At 47.6% G+C, this 21,136-nt stretch overlaps 2 protein-coding genes across 6 annotated transcripts in view; both read right to left on the reverse strand.

Annotated features, from left to right (window-relative positions):
- Nucleotides 1-296, reverse strand: part of CDC42 (cell division cycle 42) — a 49,676-nt gene extending 49,380 nt beyond the window's left edge. Inside the window, exon 1 of one of the 2 annotated variants that reach the window (XM_029946680.1) lies at nucleotides 253-295. The gene's annotated coding sequence lies outside the window, so the exon portion shown is untranslated. Of the gene's footprint in view, nucleotides 1-252 lie in introns of both variants that reach the window. The other variant, XM_029946681.1, reaches the window with a different exon arrangement.
- Nucleotides 297-13,511: 13,215 nt separating this feature from the next.
- Nucleotides 13,512-17,918, reverse strand: LOC115299931 (SCAN domain-containing protein 1-like). 4 transcript variants are annotated; one of them, XM_029949485.1, is made up of 3 exons: nucleotides 17,628-17,642; nucleotides 15,399-15,508; nucleotides 13,512-14,447 (listed from the first exon to the last, which is right to left on the reverse strand). In XM_029949485.1, exon 3 carries the CDS (start codon nucleotides 14,412-14,414, stop codon nucleotides 13,962-13,964), a length of 453 nt encoding a protein of 150 aa, XP_029805345.1. In that variant the 5' UTR covers nucleotides 14,415-14,447; nucleotides 15,399-15,508; nucleotides 17,628-17,642; the 3' UTR covers nucleotides 13,512-13,961. The 4 variants fall into 4 exon arrangements, with proteins under 4 accessions (XP_029805345.1, XP_029805344.1, XP_029805342.1 ...); XM_029949484.1 differs by lacking the exon at nucleotides 17,628-17,642 and adding an exon at nucleotides 17,526-17,621; XM_029949482.1 differs by lacking the exon at nucleotides 15,399-15,508 and having other exon boundaries at nucleotides 17,628-17,918.
- Between the last annotated feature and the right edge of the window lie 3,218 nt (nucleotides 17,919-21,136).

A 21,136-nucleotide genomic window follows, 5' to 3' on the forward strand; every position in this document is an offset into this window, starting at 1 on the left:
CTTGGCGGCCGTGCACCCTCGCCTGCCCCGCCGCCACCCCCTACCCTCTGCTCCAGTTCAGAACCCGAACCCGCGCTCGCCCGGACGGCGCCGCGCGAGCCGAGCACCCCTCCCCGCGCCCCGCGCTCCCAGAGCTCCCGGGATCCCAGAAGGCGGGGTATCCCCGCGGACAGGGAGAGGCCGGGGGCCGCGCGACGGGCACGGTACAGTGGGGGAGCCGCTCCCGCGGGGAGCCTCGGGCCCCGCACTCACCTCAGCTTCTCCGCCGGGGCGTTGGCAGCACTGCGCGGGGTCTCCTCGGCTGCCGGACAGGGGCACGCGCCTGACGTCAGCACGCAGGCGACGCAGGGTTGGGTGCCCGCGGAAGTGGGAGGGACCAGGAGGCAAGCCCTGGCTGAGCGGTTGGAGGCGGGGCCTGCATTCATCCTCCGCCCTGACTCGAGCGGATCAACGCGCACGCGCACACCAGCGCGGCTCCTGGCTGCTTGTTCCCTGCTAAGCTTTGCCCCTCTTTCTCTGATGGTTGTTTGTAATGGTACTATAAACAGTCGTTGGCAGAGCGCTGCCACTGACCGTGCTTTTGATCTTTTCAACCTTCTGAAGCAAAGTATTATTTCTATGTTGCAAAAAAGACGAAGGTGATGGCTTGCCTGAGGGGCAATGTCTTGCTTGGGTGGTCTCCTGACCACCTCCCCCCAGAGTCCTCCGTGGGGTGCCCCGCTTCCCATCTGCCTACACCACACTGCCCGTCGCTCCAACCACATCGGCAGTCTTGCTTTCGGGACTTCCTCCCTGCCTCAAGGCCTCGAACTCACTGTTTCCCGCGGCTGCCTCCTCTTTGCCAGCCTTTGGTTGCCTCTCGGCCCTCAAATGTCACTACCTTCCTGATCACCCTATCCTCACAGCACCTGTTTGTCATCTGTCTTCCCTGCTGGTGTGCAAGCTGCAGGAGAATAGAACTCTCTTAGTCTCAGATGTCTCCCAGTGTTACAGGAAAATCGCTTATGTTAATAATGGCTTGTTTATTGGTAACCAACGCAGCTAGTTGGCCAAGAAAGACGCCTATTTCCAATACATCTGGTATAATAGTCATATTTTCTATCGAGCTTTTCAGTTGCACAAGAAAAATAGATTTTTGAGTGTTTACTATAGGCATGGTGCTAAAAGCTTTGCATGTAATAATAGTTAATGTAATACCCACAGCTACTCTGTAAGTTAAGAACTATCACCCCAGGGATGCCTGGGTGGCTCAGTCGGTTGGGCATCTGACTTCAGCTCAGGTCATGATCTCGCAGCTGGGGCTCTGTGCTGACAGCTCAGAGACTGGAGCCTGCTTCGGATTCTGTGTCTCTCTCTCTACCTGACCCTCACCCCACTCATGCTCACTCTCTCTCTCTTTCAAAAATAAATAAACGTTGAAAGAGAAAGAACCATTGCCCCCATTTATTGATGCATGAACTGAGGCTCAGAAGTGATAGGGGCAAATGGGGATTTGCCCAGGGTTGCCGAGCTAGGCAGAGCTGGGACTTGGGCCCAAGAGACTGGCTCTAATTGATCACTACACTATCATACTATCCAGCAGGTTATTAAAGAGAAATCAGAAGAAATAAGCTTCAGCTGTAGTCCTATCCCTACTGATACAAACTATTAACGTTTTGGTATACATATTTCCAGATACATAGAGATGGAGAGAGATGTATACACATTTATTGCACAAAAACAGATTGTGCTCTGCCTTTTTCTTTCAAAACTACATTGTGAATATCTTTCTATCTCAAATGAAATATCATTTTTAAAGGCTGTATTCTACTGTAAGGCCATTACGCTATATATCTAACCAATCTACTATTGGAATTTAGGTCTCTGGGGAGGTTACTGTAACTTTTTGACTGTTGGTAAACGCATAAGCTTAGTTTCTTAAACTTGAGGAAAGCTGGTTGTGTTTTCTCTCTCTGCAAGACTAGTTGGCAGTGACCTTTCCTTCATCCCGTCTCACAATCCTGTGAATGTCCCCAGACAATGTCTGCCCTTTCCATGAGCAGCAATATCTTGATTGGGTGTCACCCAACTGCTTGACTTTTCCTGCCTTTATTCTGAGGACAAGAACTCACTTGGTACTTTGTCTTTTTTGTGGTCAGATTTTTGTCAAAACGGCCCTCCCCAACCTTTTCTTTTTTTTTTAATTTTTTTAATGTTTTATTTTTGACACAGAGAGAGACAGAGCATGAGAGGGAAGGGGCAGAGAGAGGAGACACAGAACTGGAAGCAAGCTCCAGGCCCTGAGCTAGCTGTCAGCACAGAGCGGGGCCTGAACCCACGAACGTGAGATCTGACCTGAGCTGAAGTCAGAGGCTTAACCGACTGAGCCACCCAGGCGCCCCCTCCCCAACCTTTTCACAGCCCCAAAAGGCAGTAGTGTTACTACTGGACCCCAGTCTATCCCTTCCCTTGCTGCCAGTCTAGACCCCAGCCTCCTAGAGCCTCCTCCCTACCGCCCGTCTGACTCCAGCCACCTCATGCTAACAAGAGGAGCAGCCTGGGGGTCTCCAGTTTCCCTTCTCCTGTGGCTACCAGCCCAGTGTCCATTCCATCTTCTGGTAACAGCACCTCCATTTCTGCAGCAGCCCCTCCCCCCAATTCTCAAATCCCTGTGGCTCTAGAGGAGATGACTCTACACCTAGTTGTAGGGAGAGACACATGACCCAGGCTTAGCCAATCAGAGAATTTTAGCAGCATTTCAGGGACAGGCATATGACCCAATGAGAACCAGTGAGATTCAATTCTGGGACTTTGGTCAGAACTGTCCAGTTGATGAATCTCTCTGCTGAGGGCAGGATGTAACCATGGCACTGTTGGCAACCATCTTCCCACCACAAGCGAGAAACTGCCTGAGAATGAGACCACAGAAGAGGAGAAAAATAGAGCAGAGAGACAGAGACAGTGAAACCAAGTCCCAGTGGCATTGTTTGAGCCCTTGGATCTAGTCTTACTTCAATTTCCAGTCACATTAGCCAATAAATTCCCTCTACTGCCTGAGCAAAGTTGGCTGGGTTTCTGTCACTTGCAACGGCAAGATTCTGTCTGCCCCCTACCACCCTCTTTGTCTGCCCTGGTGTGGTACCTGACACCATTTTCTAGATGATTCCTGAGCCCCTACCTCCTCCATCCCCTATTCCCATCCCTATTTCCAAAGTTCCAACTACTGAGAAGTTCCATTAGCACCACTGAAATCATCCCCAGTTCCCACCTGCTTTGGGTTATGCTGTACCTCCATCTTCTTTAGACCCCTGCACCCTTGTACGCCCAGGGGCTCCCGACATTTCTGTAGCATAAGTTCTACACCCACAAAGTTAATATCCAACCTCTAGATGTGTCTTTTGACCATCTCTGTTTTAATTCACTTGATACAGCACAACCTTCTTGTCTTCCTAGATCCTGCTCCTTTTAAGTCACTTTCTGGCTCAGGAACCCCATGTTTTTTCCTTTGCCTTCAAAATAAAATTCAAAGTTCTTTAGCCAGGCATTCTGTGTCCTCTGTGATCTGGCACCAGCTTGCCTTTCCAAAGTTATTTCCCTTTCCCTTCTGTATTAGTCAGGGTTGCCCAGAGGAACCGACCCAACAGGAGAAGCACAGGGAGGGGGAGAAGGAAAGGGAGAGAGAGATTGGTCTCTATTAGTCTATATCTGTGTATCTAAAAATTTTATTCTAAGGAATTAACTTCCACGATTATGGAAGTTGACTGTAGGATGAGTCAACAGGCTGAGATGCAGGAGAACTATGGTGTAAGTCCAACCCAAGTCCTCAAGCCTGAGAATAAGAACTGATATTTCCATGACAGTCCAACAGCCAGCTGCCTCAAGACCCAGGGAAAGCCAGTGTTTGAATTCTAAGCCAGGAGAAATCTCTGTTACTTGAGGGAGGGTTAGCCTTTTTATTCTAGCCAGGCCTTCAACTCTTTGGACGAGGCCCACCACGTTAAGGAGGGTGATCTACTCAGTCTACCAATTCAAATGTTAATCTTAGCCCAAAACACCCTGACAGATAGGTATGCCCAAAATAACATTCAACCAAGTCTGTAGGACTCCATGACCCAGTCAAGTTGACATTTAAAATTAACCATCACACCATCAATCATACACCTTATATGTGTGTGTGCTAAAGCAAGACTGAATTACCTAGAATTTTACATGCAGGTATGATGATTTCTTGCCTCCACGCCCCTGCTCATGCTGTTCCCCTTGCCTAGAACACCTTTCCCGCTCATCCATCCTACCTATCAAGTCCCACTCTCCTTCCTGCCATGAACTGTACCTTTTGCCAAGGTACTGACCTTGTGTCCCTTCTCACCTCTGTACTTCTTCAGATTCAGTGGTTCCCCTTCCTGTCTGCCAAATTCCTATTCTTCTCTCCTTCAAGGATTACCATTGACCTCAGCTCTTAAACCTTCCCTGACAACCCCAGGCAAACAATCATTCCTATTACTTTGTAGTTAATGCATACTATATTAAAATCATTTGTACCCGTGCTAACTAAACCATTAAGCCATGAGCAGGCAAGGATCTTATCTTATTCATTTTTGTATCCTTTTACCTAATTTCTTGGCACACTGCCAGGCGCCCAAAATGTTTGATAAATAATGCATGAATGAGCACACTGCGGCTTCTTCCACAAGCCTACTCTACTTCCTGCTGCAAAACTGATGTCTGCTTCTTCCAAACTCCCATAGCACTTCCCTGAGGAGTTCATCAGGCCCTTGCCCTGTTCTGTCGTGTTTATCCATGCTTCCTCTGCCCTCCTGGAAGCTCGAGCTCAGTTCTGGGTGCATTTTTGTGCCCCTCACGGTGCTCTTCAGGTGCCTTGAACATAATGAATGAGAGGAGGCTCAAAGCTGCATTCTCTGCTGAAAGCCGAAGACCGCAAATCCACCGCCATCTCCTCAGGGGCTGCCAAGATTTACTCAAAAAGATGAGGATCCACATTAAAGAGGCTCCTCTTTGTGGTCTTCAGTCTTAGGATTTACATGAGAAAGTCCTAATTTAAGACTTTCCGTGTGATTCATAGGTGATAAAACTATAAAGAAAAGCAAGGAAGTGATTATTATAAAAATCTGGCTGCTGGCTGCCTCTAAAGGAGGTTGTAATCTGGGAGGGATGGGGGTGTTGGCAGTGGTCTATTTCATGACTTCGGTGGTGACTACATGGATGTTTGCTTTATAGTTATTCATTATACTATACATTTGTTTTACATGCTTTTCCTCATGTGTAATATTTCATAAAGGTTGGAGATCAACAAAACAAAAATAAAGTCTCACTGTTGTTACTAAAGGGTAAACATCTATCATTAGGAAGCAAGCCTATCCTTCCATTTCTGATTTACCGGCTGGTCTTCCCCTCGTCTGGCTGGTCATGGTCATGGCTCGGGCCATGTCGGCGGCCCCACTCTGCTGCTAGGATTCCGGATGTGGGCTCCGGACCTGGCGGGCCACACCGGAAGGGTCCAGGGCTGCTACACCTGAAGTCGTATCCCATCAGCTCAGGGACCTGGTCCCCCTGCAGTTCCTCCTGCTTCTCAGCTTCCCTCAACTTTGTGCCACATCGTTATGCTTATCCAGGGACCTAGACGTTCTTGGAGTCGGAGAAAGGAGAGGAACTGACCAAACCTGTTTTCTATTTTCCTTTTCTCTAACTGGCCCAGGCTTGCCTTCTTCATCTCTGTTACACATCTCTGGTGGAGATGATATGAGTCACTGAAGAAGGGTGCCTGAGATAGGACAGGGGAGAGAAAAGTCTAGAAATGTCTGAGCAACTCCATCTGCTTTGGTAGAGTTTAGTAAGAACTCAGAAGCACATAGTACAGTGTTGAAGTTTTAATCTGAGAATCACTTATGTGAACCATTTGGACATGTTGGGACCAATATTCAACAGTTAGTGAGTATTTTATGTGCTAGGTGCCTTGGGTGCAAAGATTACTGATGTGCTCCTGCTTAACCTCTTCAGTGGCTTCTCCTGGCTCTTGTCTACCTCTCCATGCACTCACTCGATGGGCTCCAGCCATGCTGCCCTCTTTGTCATTCCTCAGACAGAACTGACCTTACTATGTCTGCCTCAGAGTCACTGTACTTGCTGTCCTGAGCTCTCACAAGCCTGCCCCTTTCCCGCTTGCACATCTTTGCTCAAATAGCACCTCTTTAAGAGGATCTGCTCCTCACCCAGCTTGGAGCAGCACTTCCGACTCATTTCAACACCACATTGCTTTATTTCCTTCATAGCCTGACCACTCTCCAAAACGATCTCACCCCTTTAGTATTCTTACTATCAGTCTCTTCCCGTTAAAAAGTAAAGTCAAGGGCTTCTTTCACCATTGTACCCTCAGTACTAGAATACAGGGTACACTCAATAATTACCAATTGAAGGAATACAATGAATGAAGACATAATCTCTACTCAAGGAGTTAGTCTCATAGTGGAACAAACAGTAATCAAAGTTAAGTGTGATGACAGAGGTATGTACGAGTATCTAGCAGAATAAGAAAAGCAGAATATTTATGAGTTATATGTAACATTTACTAAGTGCTTTACTAAGTGCTCCAGGCATTGTTCTAAGTATTTAATATGTATTAACTCACTTGAAATTCACAAGAACTCTGAAATAGAGAAACTGTTGCCTTCAACAAAAACAAGGCAGAAAGAGGTTGGTACCAATTGCCTAAAGTCCTATAGCTGGCGGGGAAAGAGCTGAGGCTCAAACCCAGAGCTGATAAGGGAAGGTTTCCCAAAGGAGCAAGATTTGATCTAAATCTAAAGGGGGGCACCTGGGTGGTTCAGTCAGTTATGTGTCTGATTTCGGCTCAGGTCATGATCTCACAGTTCGTGGGTTCAAGCCCCATGTCGGGCTCTGTGCTGACAGCTCAAAGCCTGTAGCCTGCTTTGGATTCTGTGTCTCCCTCTCTCTCTGCCCCTCCTCCACTTGTGCTCTGCCTCTCTCTGTCTCTCAAAAATAAATACATGTAATAAATAAATAAATAAATAAATCTAAAGGGCCAGGGCGGGCTATGCTGATCACTGGCAGAAAGAATGCTTATATCCAGGTACATAGGCATGGAAAAGCAGGATGCTCAGGGGGTAGATGAGTCTCATACACATTATGTTGAACACAGGATGACACAAAATGGTACATATTATATGATTCCATTTGGTTCAGAAACAGGGAACACTGCTCTGGGGCAGCAGAAACCAAAATAGCTTACCTGTCAGGGGATTGATGACTAGGAAAGGACCTGAGGAAGGCGATTAGTGCAGATCTGCAAAGTATGCTCACTTTGTAGAAATGCATCCAGTTATACAATTTCCAGGATGCATGTTATATTTAAATTTAAAAAATTAAAGGTCACTTCAACAATAGTATTGGCCTAAAAACCAAACCACTTGTGATTTCTTTGGAAGAGGTGTAAAATTTTTGTGCCTCTTGATGATGAAGTTTATGGCTGCAGATAAAGAAAAGCAGAGAGGAGGGATGCCTGGCTGGCTCAGGCGGAAGAGCGTGTGACTCTTGATCTTGGGGTTGTGAGTTCAAGCCCCACTTTTGGTGTAGAGATTACTCGAAAATTGCTTTAAAATTATAATTACGTTTTTAAAAAAGCAGAAAAGGGGGATGGAAGGAATGAGAAGCTAAGACCAGGATTTAATGTGTGAACATTAGAAATGGGAAGACGGAAGTTTCAAGAGAGGAGCTCAGAAGAAAAGAACAGGATCAAAGCGACAGGGGAGGAAGGTTCCCTAACTGAACCCTCCCCTAACCTAGCCGATTCAGCTATAATTGGATTCATTGACTGTTTCTCTGCTTCTGGTGCTGGGAAAAGGGGACCCTAGCTGGGAATAAGACAGAAATGAGACAGGTGTGGGCACAGAAGCTCAGAGAGGTCTGAGATCACACACTTCATAGATGCTGAAGCTGTCTTTGCCAGAACCTCCAATTTGTGCTAAGACAGGGCTAATGCTGGCCCCACTTGGAGGCGGGGTTTTGGCGCAGAGGAAGTGAAGGGGAGGCCCTGGCTGCTTTGGTGGTGTTGGTGGCTTCCTGCCCAAGAGACACACCCAGCTTCTAAATCACCATTCTGGGCAGTCAAGTTGTTGCTAGGCACTGAGGGGCCCCTCGAGCTTTCAAGCAGTGCCAGCCAAGGGCAGTTAACTTCACCTCATTGCGAGGTCGGGTGTAGACCGGAGAGGGAAGCCAGCCACCTGGCAAAGCCTCTCCTTTTTCGTTGTGTTTTGTTTACCTCCATCCTCAGCCCTCCCACAGGCCCCCTCCTATTGTCTCCCTTGAATTCTAGTTATCTGTGTTCACTAGAAGAAGAGCCTTCAACTAGGCAGCAACCACGTGTCTCCTACAAAAATCCAACTGTTCCTAGAGGATCCATCACCGGCAGACCCTGGATTGGAGGCCAAGAACATAGAAACTCCCTCCTGATGGAGATCATGATCTGCCTGGGGACTCAGACGGGACACTATCCCGCAGGGATACTTAGAATACAGCGTGACCTATGGGGTACACAACATACGTTTGCTGAATGAACAGGACTGAAGAACTAAAGCTAGGGTGTTAGAGGAGCTCAGAGGAGGGGCTCTGAGGCCAATTCGAGACAGAAATCAAAGAAGGCTTCATGAAGGTGACCATGCCTATCTGTGTCACAAAGAATGAGTAGGAGTAGGCTGCCAAAGATTGGGGGAGGCACAGGGGAGAGGCATTCCAGACCGAGGGAACATGTCCAATAAATGCCTGGCAGTGGGTGGAAAATGCTTAGCAAAATAGTCAAGCCATTGTCGAGTGGTGGCTTCCTGCATGTGGACAGAAAAGTCCAGCAGAATAGAAAGGAATAAATGCGTCCCCATGCATTGAACTAAGCGGACCATACATGGTGCTCCTGGAAAGGCCAGTTACACTTGAATCCTCCAGCCACCGCTGCCATCACAGTGGACTCCTCATGGCCCCCACACCTCACAGAGTTGACCTCCTCTCTGGTAGCCAGGCCCTGGCACCCACTCACTGCTCAGGGAGTAGCTGTCCAATGGATGACATATTTTTCCATAGCACCAGCCAGTTGCTAGGAATCTCGAATTACCTTGTAGTCCCAACACTGATTTTCATCAGCAGCCATCTGGCAGGAACATTATTTTTCTTTTTTTTAATGTTTATTTAGGGGACAGAGAGAGAGACAGAGAGAGAGAACAAGCTGGAGAGGGGCAGAGAGAGACAGAGACACAGAATCCCAGAATCCGAAGCCGGCTCCAGGCTCTGAGCTGTCAGCACAGAGCCTGACGCCGGGCTTGAACTCACGAGCTGTGAGATCATGACCTGAGCCGAAGTGGGACGCTCAACCCACTGAGGCACCCAGGTGCCCCTGGCAGGAACATTTTTCAATAAGTAGATGAAATTATTCTTTTGTGGAACTTGGAGTCAAAATAATCACAATGGGAAAATTAGGCATGGGAGACCGTTGAGAAGTATTTCCCTCTGTCTGCTCTGCATTTTCCTCCTCCTTCCTCTCACAGAATTAAAGTGCTTAGGGGGCGCCTGGGTGGCTCAGTCAGTTAAGCGTCTGACTTCAGCTCAGGTCACAGTCTCACGGTTAGTTCCGCGTCGGGCTCTGTGCTGACAGCTCAGAGCCTGGAGCCTGCTTTGGATTCTGTCTCCCGCCCTCTCTGCCCCTTCCCTGTGCTCTCTCCCGCTCTCTGTCTCTCTCTCGATCTCTCTCTCTCAAAATAAATAATTTTAAAAAATAGTTTAGGGTTCTTTGGGACTAGACTCTAAATGGACTCAAGAAAGGACAATGTCAGGCACCAGTGGAGCTGGTAGTGCCGCTGCACAGAGAAAGCATGGGAATCATCTCGGGGAGTGGCAGCAGAGATAAGGAGTTACTGTCCTCTCAAGTCCCCAGGGAGCCCTTGAAACGCTGGACTTGGTCTGCTCTTTGATATTCAGGCCGCGTGACCTCATGGCAAGGGCATGGGGCTGGAGCCAGATGAAATGGAGATACTCTGCAGCCTCTCCTCTTACTGGATTTGTCGGGGCAAAGAATCCCCTCTGTAAAGAGCTGGTACCACAGGGTTGCTGGGAGACAGTGCTGGGCAACTGTGAACACTACCAGTTCTGGTGTCAGGACACGGAGGTTGGATCATGGCTCTGTCACTTACCTCTCTCAACCTCTTATGCTTTAGGAGTTTGATTCCATACCTAAATTCCTCCTACCTTGCTTTTTTTTTTTTTTTTTTTTACTGTAAGTATAAGGCTAGGTTTTAGCTATGCAAGGAACTACTCAGCTGATATTTTTTTTTTTAATAAAGCCAATCTCTGTATGTTGATAGCAAAAGACCCCATGACTTATTGGGGAAGAAAAATATATACAGCCTAAACATGCATGGTATGCATTTTGTGTAAATAAAAAAAATGTTTATGCATATACACCTTATAATTCATATTTTTGGAAGGATATGTAACTGCTAATTTAGGGGAGAGACTTGAAATTTTCCTTTTAGGGGTGCCTGGGTAGCTTAGTCAGCTAAGCATCTGACTCTTGATTTTGCCTTAGCTCATAACCCCAGGGTTGTGGGATCAAGTCCTGGCTTAAGACTCTCTCCCCGCCTCTGCCCCTCCTGGTTCATGCTCTCCCACACGTGTAGGCGCTCTCTATCAAATCAAATCAAACTTCCTTTTATTCCTTTCTATTCTGCTGGACTTTTCTGTCCACATGCAAGTATCTTTTGCTTTGAAAAATGTCAGTGGGAGTTATCTAGGAAGTGAGATCACGGACCATTTTTTGTTTTCATACTTTTTCTGTATCAAATGAAACTGGAAAAATGTTACTTTGCTTTGTAAGATAAATTGAAGAAAAGTCAAAGAAACATCTTGCATGAAGGTCCTCAAGAGATGCTTGTAAAATTCACACTTGCAGACATGATGGGAAAAGCTCAAGACTCGGAGGACAGAAATCCAAGGCTTAGGATCCAGCTCTACCATGATTGGACATTTTGTGTTACTGGTGAGTCTGAGTCCTCTCAACTATAAAGAAGGTGTATTTATATGAACAGGTAAAGTCAGAGGACTGTTAAGGGTTTAAGCGAATCATGCATGCATCAAGTCCAGATCCTGGCACACAGAAAACCATCTCAATAGAATGGCTGGGGTTGGAGGTGTAATATTAATCTTTGTACCAAAGTACTTAAGATTTGCTAGAGTAGGTAATGTCACCCCAACATAGGCGGGGATATGAAACCCAATTTAAGTCAGCTCCATGCCCAACTTGAGACTTGAACTCAAGATCCTGAGATTAAGTCACATGCTCCACCAACCAAACCAGCCAGATACCCCAATATGAAACCAAATTTATACCACTCTTCCTACAGCTTCCCCAATTCAACATTAAGGGTAATCTGTGGCGTATTTGTGATGAACTGTCCCATTAAATCAGTGGTTCTCAACTAGGGGCAAATTTGCCCCTAGGGAACATTTGGCAACGTCTAGAGGAGACATTTTTGGTTGTTTCATCAGTGGGGTGCTACTGGCATGCAGTAGAGGCTAGGGATGCTGCTAAACATCCCAATACCCAAGACAAGCCCCCACGTAAGAGAATGGTCTGGCCTCAAAGTGCCAATGTTGAGAAAATCTGTGCTAAGGTCATTCAACTCAGGACACCTCAGCTGTGGAGCAGCAGAATCCCTACAATGTAACTTTTTGGTCCTCCTGGGAAGTCGGCGGCTTTCCTTACACACTGTATTCCAGACTGAGCAGCTGAGACATTGGTACAGGCCAGGAAATTCTTAACATCAGCAGTCGCTGATCCCTGCAGTCTAAAAGAAATACCTTCATAATGCTCCAAGCAAACTGAAATACTGGAGATATTCTGACCCTGTCATGGTTACGAATTGCTTTGCCAATCTTAAATTTCACTTAAGAGGTAGGAAAGCTTAACCTAAGGGGCACCCAGCTGGGCTCAGTCAGTGGAGCGTGTGACTCCTGATCTCGGGGTTGTGAGTTCAAGCCCCACATTGGGTGTAAAGATTAAAATATATATACATACATACATACATACAATTCTTTACAAGTTTTAAAAAGCTTAACCTAGTCATAAAAGGCACAGTTCACTATCCTGTATGTCCTCTACTCCCCAAGCGTCCCCATGCTATTTTGCTCAAGGTGTGACTCTGTCTAGCGATCTGCAGAAGTTCAGTTAAAATCTCACTTCCCTAACTTGGCTATTTCCTCCTTCCCCTGCTGTTAGGGTATTCTTAAATAGGAAATGTGTTTTCGTAGTGCTCTCTCAAAACCAGATACCAAAAAGGGAAGACCAGTTCTACTCCAGTGGCCTTCAATACAGTTCCATGTCCTCCTCTCCCCTCTAAAATTATACATTTCCTTAACACTGGGTTTTGTGTTTGTATCCTAGCTTCTAGACCAGTCCCACAGGCGCAGGGAGTATTAAAACACCGGCAGAATAAACAGGGGCTCCAGCTTGGAGCTAACTGGCTCCTCTACCAAAGATGGTTCTGAGTTGGCACCAAGCTGGTTCTAGAAGCCAGGCCGCAGAGGCCTAAAGGTTCCTCAAGACTGGGCCCCGCTGAGGAAAAGCAACTGTTTATTCTTTGCCTGTCCCAACCACAGCTACTGCTCTCGGTGGCCAACCGAGGCGCAGGTCTCCGCGCGCAGGAAGCCAGGGTGGCCTGTTTCCGGAAGGGGACAAACGGCTGGAGAGTTCTCCTGAGGAGAGACAAACTATAGAACAGTGATGGAAATGGAGAAAGACCAAATCAGACAGATCTGTGTAAGAGTTACCTCTTAGGACCCCGTCTTATCCCTCGTTTTTTTTTTAAGTTTACTTTTGAGAGAGACAAAAGACGGGACAGAGTGGGAGACACAGAATCCAAAGCAGGCTCCAGGTTCTGAGCTGTGTGTCAGCACAGAGCCCGATGTGGGGCTCAAACTCACCTGATCATGACCTGAGCTGAAGTCGGACACTCAACTGACTGAGCCCCCCAGGTGCCCCGTCCCTCAGTTTTAATTTAAATCTGACTGGGGACATCTGGGTGGCGTCTCAGTCAAGCATCTTGACTCTCGGTTTCAGCTCAGGTCATGATCTTGGGATTCTCTCTCCCTCTCTGCCCCCCCCCCGACTTGTGTGCACGCTGAGGCTCGCTCTCAAAATAAACTTAAAAATTCTGGGGTGCCTGGGTCGCTCAAATGGTTAAGCATTCGACTTCAGCTCAGATCATGACCTCACAGTTGAGAGTCCCACAATGGGTTAAGCACACGCCCCGCTTTCTCTCACCCCTTCCCTCTCGCTTTCTGCCCCTGGCTCACTTGCTGCTTCTCTCTCTCAAGAAAATTTAAAAACTTCTGACCAACACAAAGGCATGGCCTGTTCCTATCTTGTCTGGCTCACACCTACTGCGGACAACCGTCTCCCCTTTCTTCGATGCCGAGTAAGAGCTACACTGGTAAATCACCACAGGACACTGTGATTAAGGACCAAACTTTAATATATCAAGGACGTCTCAAGTAAGTTTACTGGATGGGATTACAGAAGCTTCCATTCATGCCACCACAGCAAGAATCAAGAATTCAGAAAGTTGAAGCAATTACCTCTTTGGATACATAACGATACATTAAAGCATGTCGGAAAGTGCAAAACAGGAGGCATTCCGCAGAGCAAAAACAAGCAACAGGCTGATTGTCCGAACGGGAGGGGAGAGAAACTCTTTCTGGACTCAGTCCCAGGAACGGGAGCTGCCTCAGCCAGAGAGAGGTCCAGACACGGGTTCTGATGGAATCTTATTACAACTAGTCAAAGACGAGCTCAAAAAAAAACCGAGGTTCACGTTTCCCCGTGACTGTCCTTGGCTCTGGCAACACCAAAGAGAACCTCTGGCGACGTCTCACGTGTGGGCTGAGCGAGGGCCCGGCGGCAGGACTCAGCCAGTGATCCTGACCCCGGGCTGACACCTCTGGGCCCGAGCGCGGAGCTCCTCGGGCAGGACGGCCTGGAACTGCTCCTGCACCAGCATCTCCACGATCTGCTCCTTTGTGTGAATATCGGGTCTCAGCCACTCTCCGGCCAGCTCCTGGAGGTGTCGGAGCACCTCCCGGGGCCCAGATGCATCCTCGTAGCGGAACTTCCTGAACCTCTGTCTGGAGGCTGCGGCGCTGCGAGGGCTCCTTCGTGGCAGGGCCTGGAGGTCTTCGACAGAGTCTCCTTCGAGGCTCTCTGCCGGAGGCCCGGAAGACTCTCTTGGAACCTGGGCCTGGGGAGCTGCTCCGAGGACAACTTCTGACTCCTCAGCCAGCATCTCATTTGATGGTGACCTCATTTCATCATTCTGTGCTTCTCTCTCTCTTTGTGTCTCTAGGTACCCTTCAGTCTCCATTCTGGGACTCTGGAAAAGGGAGGTGTCAGACTCCTAAACAGAAAAAAGACAGGCTCAGCAAAACAACAGACCACAAAGATCATCAAAACCACCTTGATCTCATGGCTCTGCTCCAGATCCAGGTTCCACCCGCTTTCCCATCTTAACAGGGTTTCTTCATAAAGGTCCTAAAAATTCTGTTTTTGTTTCTTCTGGATCAATTGACGCAATTGAGAAAAAACGTATCAGTTCTTTACCAAAATGAAGAATGTAGATTCCCAAAGCACAAAGGATGAAGAACACTGGCCTCACTAGCTAGAGAATCTTTCGTCCATTTCCTCTGCATTACAAAGCATTTTACATCATGTTAAAACAAAAAAATCTGGGGGCGCCTGGGTGGCTCAGTCGGTTGTGCGACTGGCTTTGGCTCAGGTCATGATCTCACGGTTCGTGGGTTCAAGCCCTGCGTTGGGCTCTGTGCTGACAGCTAGTTCAGAGCCTAGAGCCTGCTTCGGATTCTGTGTCTCCCCCCCTCTGTCTCTGACCCTCCCCTGCTCGTGCTGTTTTTCGGTCTCTCAAAAATAAATAAAAAACATAAACAGAATTTAAAAAATAAAATAGAAAGAATTTAAAAAGACTTTAAAACAAAAATCTATGTGTGCACATGTTTTTTGGGGGGTTGGGGGGATCTTTAAAACCATGGGTGTTTGCCTCCTCCAACATCTTTTATGGAATTAGGTTATGGCCAAAAACAAGTTATGAGAAAGGACTAAAATTTAAGACCTAAAAGTCTGTCCATTTACATCTATTCTGCTGTCTTTTCCACCGTCCCCGCCCCCAACTCTTTCTGGATCAAAGAGTAACCAGGGTTTAAAAGCACTTTCGGAGTTACCGTCAGGGTGGAGCCTAAGCCCCCTCTTCACAAGAAAGAAAGAACAGAAAAGAAAAGCCTCCATGTAAAGATTAAGATCTTAAGTTCCTCTAATCAGTGTACAGCAAACTGACCTAGTCAGAATCCTAGCAGTGCAGACTTCCAACTCTTTCGACGATGCTTGTCAGCTCTAGGCTTAGCAAACCAGCCGTAGTGGGGAAGGGGGGAGGGGCACATCAAATACCTGTAAAAGTGCCAGAAAAAAAAAAAGGCTTTGCTTCATTCGGCTTAGAGCTCCAGTCAGAGCTCCAGTCCGAGAGAAGGACTATTTACAGGAAAACCATAATCTATGTTATTTAAAAGAGAAAGACAGAAAGAGAGAGAGAGAGAGATAGAATTCAAGTGACAGGAGGGGGCCAGTGGCACAATGGATAACGCGTCTGACTACGGATCAGAAGATTCTAGAATTCAAGTGACAGTACAGAAATGACTAAATTAATTTCCATATTGGGGTATATCCAATCAAAAAGTATAACTCCTATGGCCGTGGTCAGTTTTCAAAGGCCATCTCTTTTTTCGTTAACAAACCCCATCCCCCCAGAACGAATCCCTCCTTAGTGGATGTAACAGAAGTGTTGATATTTAAGATCCCTCCCACCTCAGAGAGCCTCTCAAATCTGTTTCCTGGGTAACAAGTGACAGAGATCAACAATCATCAACACTGACCAGCTGCCTTGCATGAACTAGTTCTCAGTGCCCGGTCACCTCTTCCCTAAACGTTCCATGACCCATTTTCGAGGAGCCTGGCACAGACTCTAGACCCTGCAGTTTGGATACTGCTGGAGTACACCTGTTCTTCTCATATTGTCTGGGTTTTTGCTCAAACAGAGTGTACTCTTCCCCAAACGCAAGTGGTTACTAGAGTGAATGAGGATCAAAGCAAAATATCCCCGTAACTCAGGTGTGCCTTGGGTATAAAGGAAATATCTCATCAAGAAAAGGCAGGATGAAATGTGAGAAAGCAAAATCCTGTGAACCATGAACAGGGAAATAATTGAAGTCTCATCAACCATTCAGCAGAATATGGTGCAGCCTTATAAAGAATGAACCAAGCCCGTGAGTTCGGATACATCCAGGTGACAACACACCATCTGACTAAGACGCAGATCATTATGAGTAGGATGACCCCACCTGAGGAAACTAAAATACATACACATAAGCACACATGACCCGGTCTATCCACAAATACCTTCAATTGTATTTACATCTGAGGGACGAGGGCACAAAACAGAAACGTTTTTCATTCCACAGCGTTCTACACTGCTTTCATTTTAACTACAACTTAACGTCTTACTTTCATAACAACTCAAAAGGAAGCAAAAAATCTCCTCCTGCCCCAAACCTTTCAGAGTAGAAAACCCCTAACCCACTTAGGAAAACACCCTTTTATTAATTCTTCTAGCTCTTAGCACCAGAGGTCGTTACAACCCCGACTTCTAAGAAGAGTCTCAATTATCAGGCCAGTTCTTAAGGCGGACTCTGAAAGACCAACTTCATAATTCACCTCGCTTATCAATTCTATCAGTTTTAGGAAGCCAATAACCAGACACAATGCGTACCCTCACTCAATTAATAATTCCGATTTAGTGAGCATTTACTTCCTATCTGACATTGTGCTGAGCATTTCACGTTCTCTTCTACGTGATCCTCCTAGCCACGCAGAACTCTCCTTACGACTCTCTACTGCCCCAGGCGTCTCTATTAGCAACCGCAGCCGCCGACGCTATTTGTTGAATTTTACAGGCCTAACACTCGGCGGAAGCTGTCCCTCCTCCAAGCAATCCTCCCGATCACCCAGGAAGACATTTTCACCCACAAATACACAAATGGAGGCTCGACGAAAGGCATTTACTCAAGATCACAAGGCCAGGAGGCAGTGGGACTACTCTACCGGGTAGAAAATTCCCGGCTTCTAGGCGGGGAGCTGAGTCGGGCTCCTCCCACCATATAGGCGCGGCTCAGGGGGCCTAGCTTGGGCCGGAAAAGCGCTTGAGGCTCCAAACCAGGAATTCCTCCCCCCGGGCTGAAGCGAGACCCAAGGCCACGCCAGCCCGAGCAGCCCGCAGACCCCCAAAGCAGGGCTTCCCAGCTCCGGGCGCGGCCAGCGCCCCCGCCGCTGCCGCCGCGGCCCCCCGCTCCCCACAGACCGGGCGCAGGGGAAGGAGAGGCGGACGGGAGGGAAGAAGGGAAGGAGCGTTCACCTGCGCAGGTGCCACCTCGGAGGGCAGGGGGCAACGGGGGCGGGGACGCCTGGCGACCAGACTCGAACCCGAAACCGACTCCGAGAAAAGGAAACCACCTACCCAGCGCAGAGCTTTGTAGCCCGCCGCCGGAACCGGAAGTGGCGCACCGCCGGAAGTTGGAGGTGAAAGGGACAATAGGGTACAAGGGGTCTCTCTAGGCCTCGGTGGTGCTCCGTAGCTCCATGGTTTTAACCCGTGATGGGCTTTGGACCTTCCTCGGTCCTCAGGCCTTCCTACCGTGTGGAGCTGTGGGTACTGCGTGGGCAGCTTCTCGGCTTCGGGGAAGTTCTCTGATCCTCTGAGCCCCACTTTGCCCAGCTGCGAAACGAAAAGCATTTGAAACGGGAATTGACACACTCCAGGAGCCCGCCCGCAGCTGACTCAGCGCCCCACCCTGAGGTTACACCCTTGACTCTTTACACCGCCCCGAGGAAAGAAACCAAAATAGAGGGCTGGGTGGCTGCTGTTTGGAAACCGTCATCCTGTGTGGCGCCCCGTGGAGTCACTCCATGTGAAGCAGTGGGCACAGTCTATTAAATACCCCTGCCTCCATGTACCCAGACACAAGTGGCCATGTGTCACGTTGTCTGTCCAGGGGAAGACCTGTGTGTAGAAGGCTCACTTTCAGCCCTCTGTCCCTCTTTCCCCCAAGACTTCAATTGCTGATGGTTAAGAACTGAAATTTTGAAGTCACACTTGGCTGGTTTGAGTCAGGGTTTAGCCTGGATTTGCGTGGAGGGCACACATGGTAAAATAGCACAGCATGTGAGAGGAAATGCATAGATGCTAAGGCAGCCCTTCCACATCGTGCTTAACCCTGAAGTGGAAAGGACTTGACCAAGGAACTTAGGGGTTAGTGCACTCAGGTGGCCCGGCTCCCTCTCCTCCCATTTGCCCTGTCCAAATGGGACAGGCTAAGGAATTAAGAGGGGTACTCCAAAGACCCCTGCTGGATCACCACCTCCCAGCTCTTCCTATCCCCCTCCCTAACCTCCCGTATACCCCACCCCACCCCACTCCCAGCCAATGTCACTGGGGAAGAGAAGATGTGCCTTTTGTCTACACTGCCGCTGCTAGTTAGTAACCCCCTAGGTGGCCAGGCTCTCCAGCTGGTGGTAGGGCAACCAGGCTCCTTGCTATGGCCCCACCTCTAACTCAGCCAGCGACTGTGCACCCTTCCCCCACTCACCCTACAGCGTAGTCTCCACTTTTCACTCCCTCTCAGCCTTGGTTTCCCCATCTGTAAAATGAGAGGGTTGGACTACATTAAAGACTTCCATCCTGTTCTTAGGTTCCTGAGGAATGCTTCAGAAAACTGCTGGGGTCGCGTGGGGGTAGGAGATGGTTTGAGTCCCAGAGCAGCTCCGATTTTAAAGGCTTATAAATGTTTCTGGAAAGTATGTATATTGTGGCTCTGTGTAAGATTATTTGTATCACTCAGGATAAAATGTAAGCTTTGCACTTTGCCCCGCATTCCTCATCTTTCCCCACCCTCCTGTTCACTCACAGCTCCAGGCACAGTGGCCTTCTAGTTATTTTGCAAACCCAAGAAATTCATCTTCACCTTTTTGGTGATCTCTGCTTGTGGTGCTCTTTTCTGACATCCGTTCATCAAGGATCCAGTTCAAACATCACCTCTCTAGAGCAACCTTTGCTGTCCCCCCTCATCTAAAGGCACCCATGCCATCCCTCTATAGCCTGTTAATCTGTATTGTTATTGCCTGTTTATTTTCTATTTCGCCCATTAGAAGCAGCGACCACAAGGCCAAAGACCTTGACTGTCCTGTCACCATGTCTCCAGCACCTAACACTGAACATAGGATGCGTAAACATTTGTTGAATGAATCAATGAGTCAATGAATGAACTGAGGATTCTTGAATTTTATGATGAATCCTGTCTGGTAAAGATCACCAGGGACACAGGTCTAGTTTACAAAGTTAGACTTATTGACTGGACGCCGCAAGCACCCAGAGAAACCATGGGATGTCTCATGAAAGAAAGGAAGAAACAGGGTTATTATTGTAGGATTTGGGGGGAAGATTGGAATTTAAGTGAAATTGAAATGAAGCCGTGTTGATGGGCTCAAGGCAAACCTGGCCTTTTAGAAAGGGGTTAACATCTAGCTTGAGACCAGAAGTAGATTCATAGTCCTGTTTCCTTGGACACCACAAAGTTAAGATAAATATGGACCACTGTGTCGAGAAAAACCTCTTATCTGAATCTCTGCATCTGGGGTGGGAATCCAGGCTGCTTCTCTGTGTCAGACCTGGCTCGGACCCACTAGACAAAGTGGAATTCTTCATCTCACCGACCTGATCTCAAACAGCAATGTTTCTCAGCACTGTCTTCAGTGTTAATTAGCAAAATAAAGTTAGATTCACATTTGACAGGAATCTCTTGCTGTCTTAATCATCTGGATGGGAGGGCCATCCAGAGCTCCAATCTTCCCATCCCAAGGGTCCCCCAGCTCCCTGGGCTCCGCATCCCTCTGGGCCTTCATCAGAACACTCGGTGAAGCTTCCATCCCTGCTTGGGGATTCCCAGCCAGACTCTGGGCACCTCAAGGGCCTGGAGCAAATTTGGGTCATTTTCTTCTGCCCATGCCTGCCACCCATAGGTGCTCAATCTATGCCCATTGAATCCAACTGTTGACAAGTTTAATGAATGTAAAGAAAAAGAAGTGGAAGGAAGCATATCAAAATGACAAGCAGTAGCCATGTAAGGGGTGTGGGAATGTGAGTGGTTTTGTAAAGTCTCCCAAAGTGGAAGTTCCTAACATGTAACCAATATTAATGTTACAAATAAGGAAAAAAGAATGGCATAGCTGACCCTTAAGAAAGAAAAAAAAAGTATTGACATATGAATACATTTTGAATGAGAACAAAATTGTTGACACATTTTGATTAAGGAGAAGGTAACACAGTACTGATCCTATATATTTTCTAAGGGAATTAAAGTATTGACATCGTGCTTTTTCAAAAAGTGGGCTTTCCTCATGATTTAAAATTTTTTTTAATGTTTTTTATTAATTTTTGAGAAACAGAGAGAGACAGTGTGAGCAGGGGAGGGTCAGAGAGAGAGGGAGATACGGAATCCGAAGACAGGCTCCAGGCTCTGAGCTAGCTGTCGGCACAGAGCCTGACGTGGGGCTCGAACCCATGAACTGTGAGATCATAACCTGAGCCCAAGCCGGACGCTTAACAGACTGAGCCACCTAGGCACCCCTTTCCTCAAGATTTAGAGAAAAAAAAAAACCACAAGAAGTCATTGGCATTGACACTCTAATCATTACTAAAAAAATTAAATTATCAGGGTGCCTGGGGTGGCTCAGTCAGTTCAGTGTCTTACTCCTGGTTTGGGCTCAGGTCATGATCTCACAGTTTGTGTGTTCAAACCCTGCCTCTGGCTCTGTGCTATCAGCACAGAGCCTGCTTGGGATTGTTTCCCTCCCTCTCTCTCTGCCCCTCCCTGGCTCACTTGTTCTCTCTCCCTCTCTCAAAATCAATAAATAAACACTAAAAAACTTATTGACTATATGGTTTTTAAAGGATTTGAGTTGTCAAGACTT

This window comes from Suricata suricatta, chromosome 8, assembly GCF_006229205.1.
Source record: "Suricata suricatta isolate VVHF042 chromosome 8, meerkat_22Aug2017_6uvM2_HiC, whole genome shotgun sequence".
In the NCBI taxonomy this organism is placed as follows: Eukaryota; Metazoa; Chordata; class Mammalia; order Carnivora; family Herpestidae; genus Suricata; species Suricata suricatta.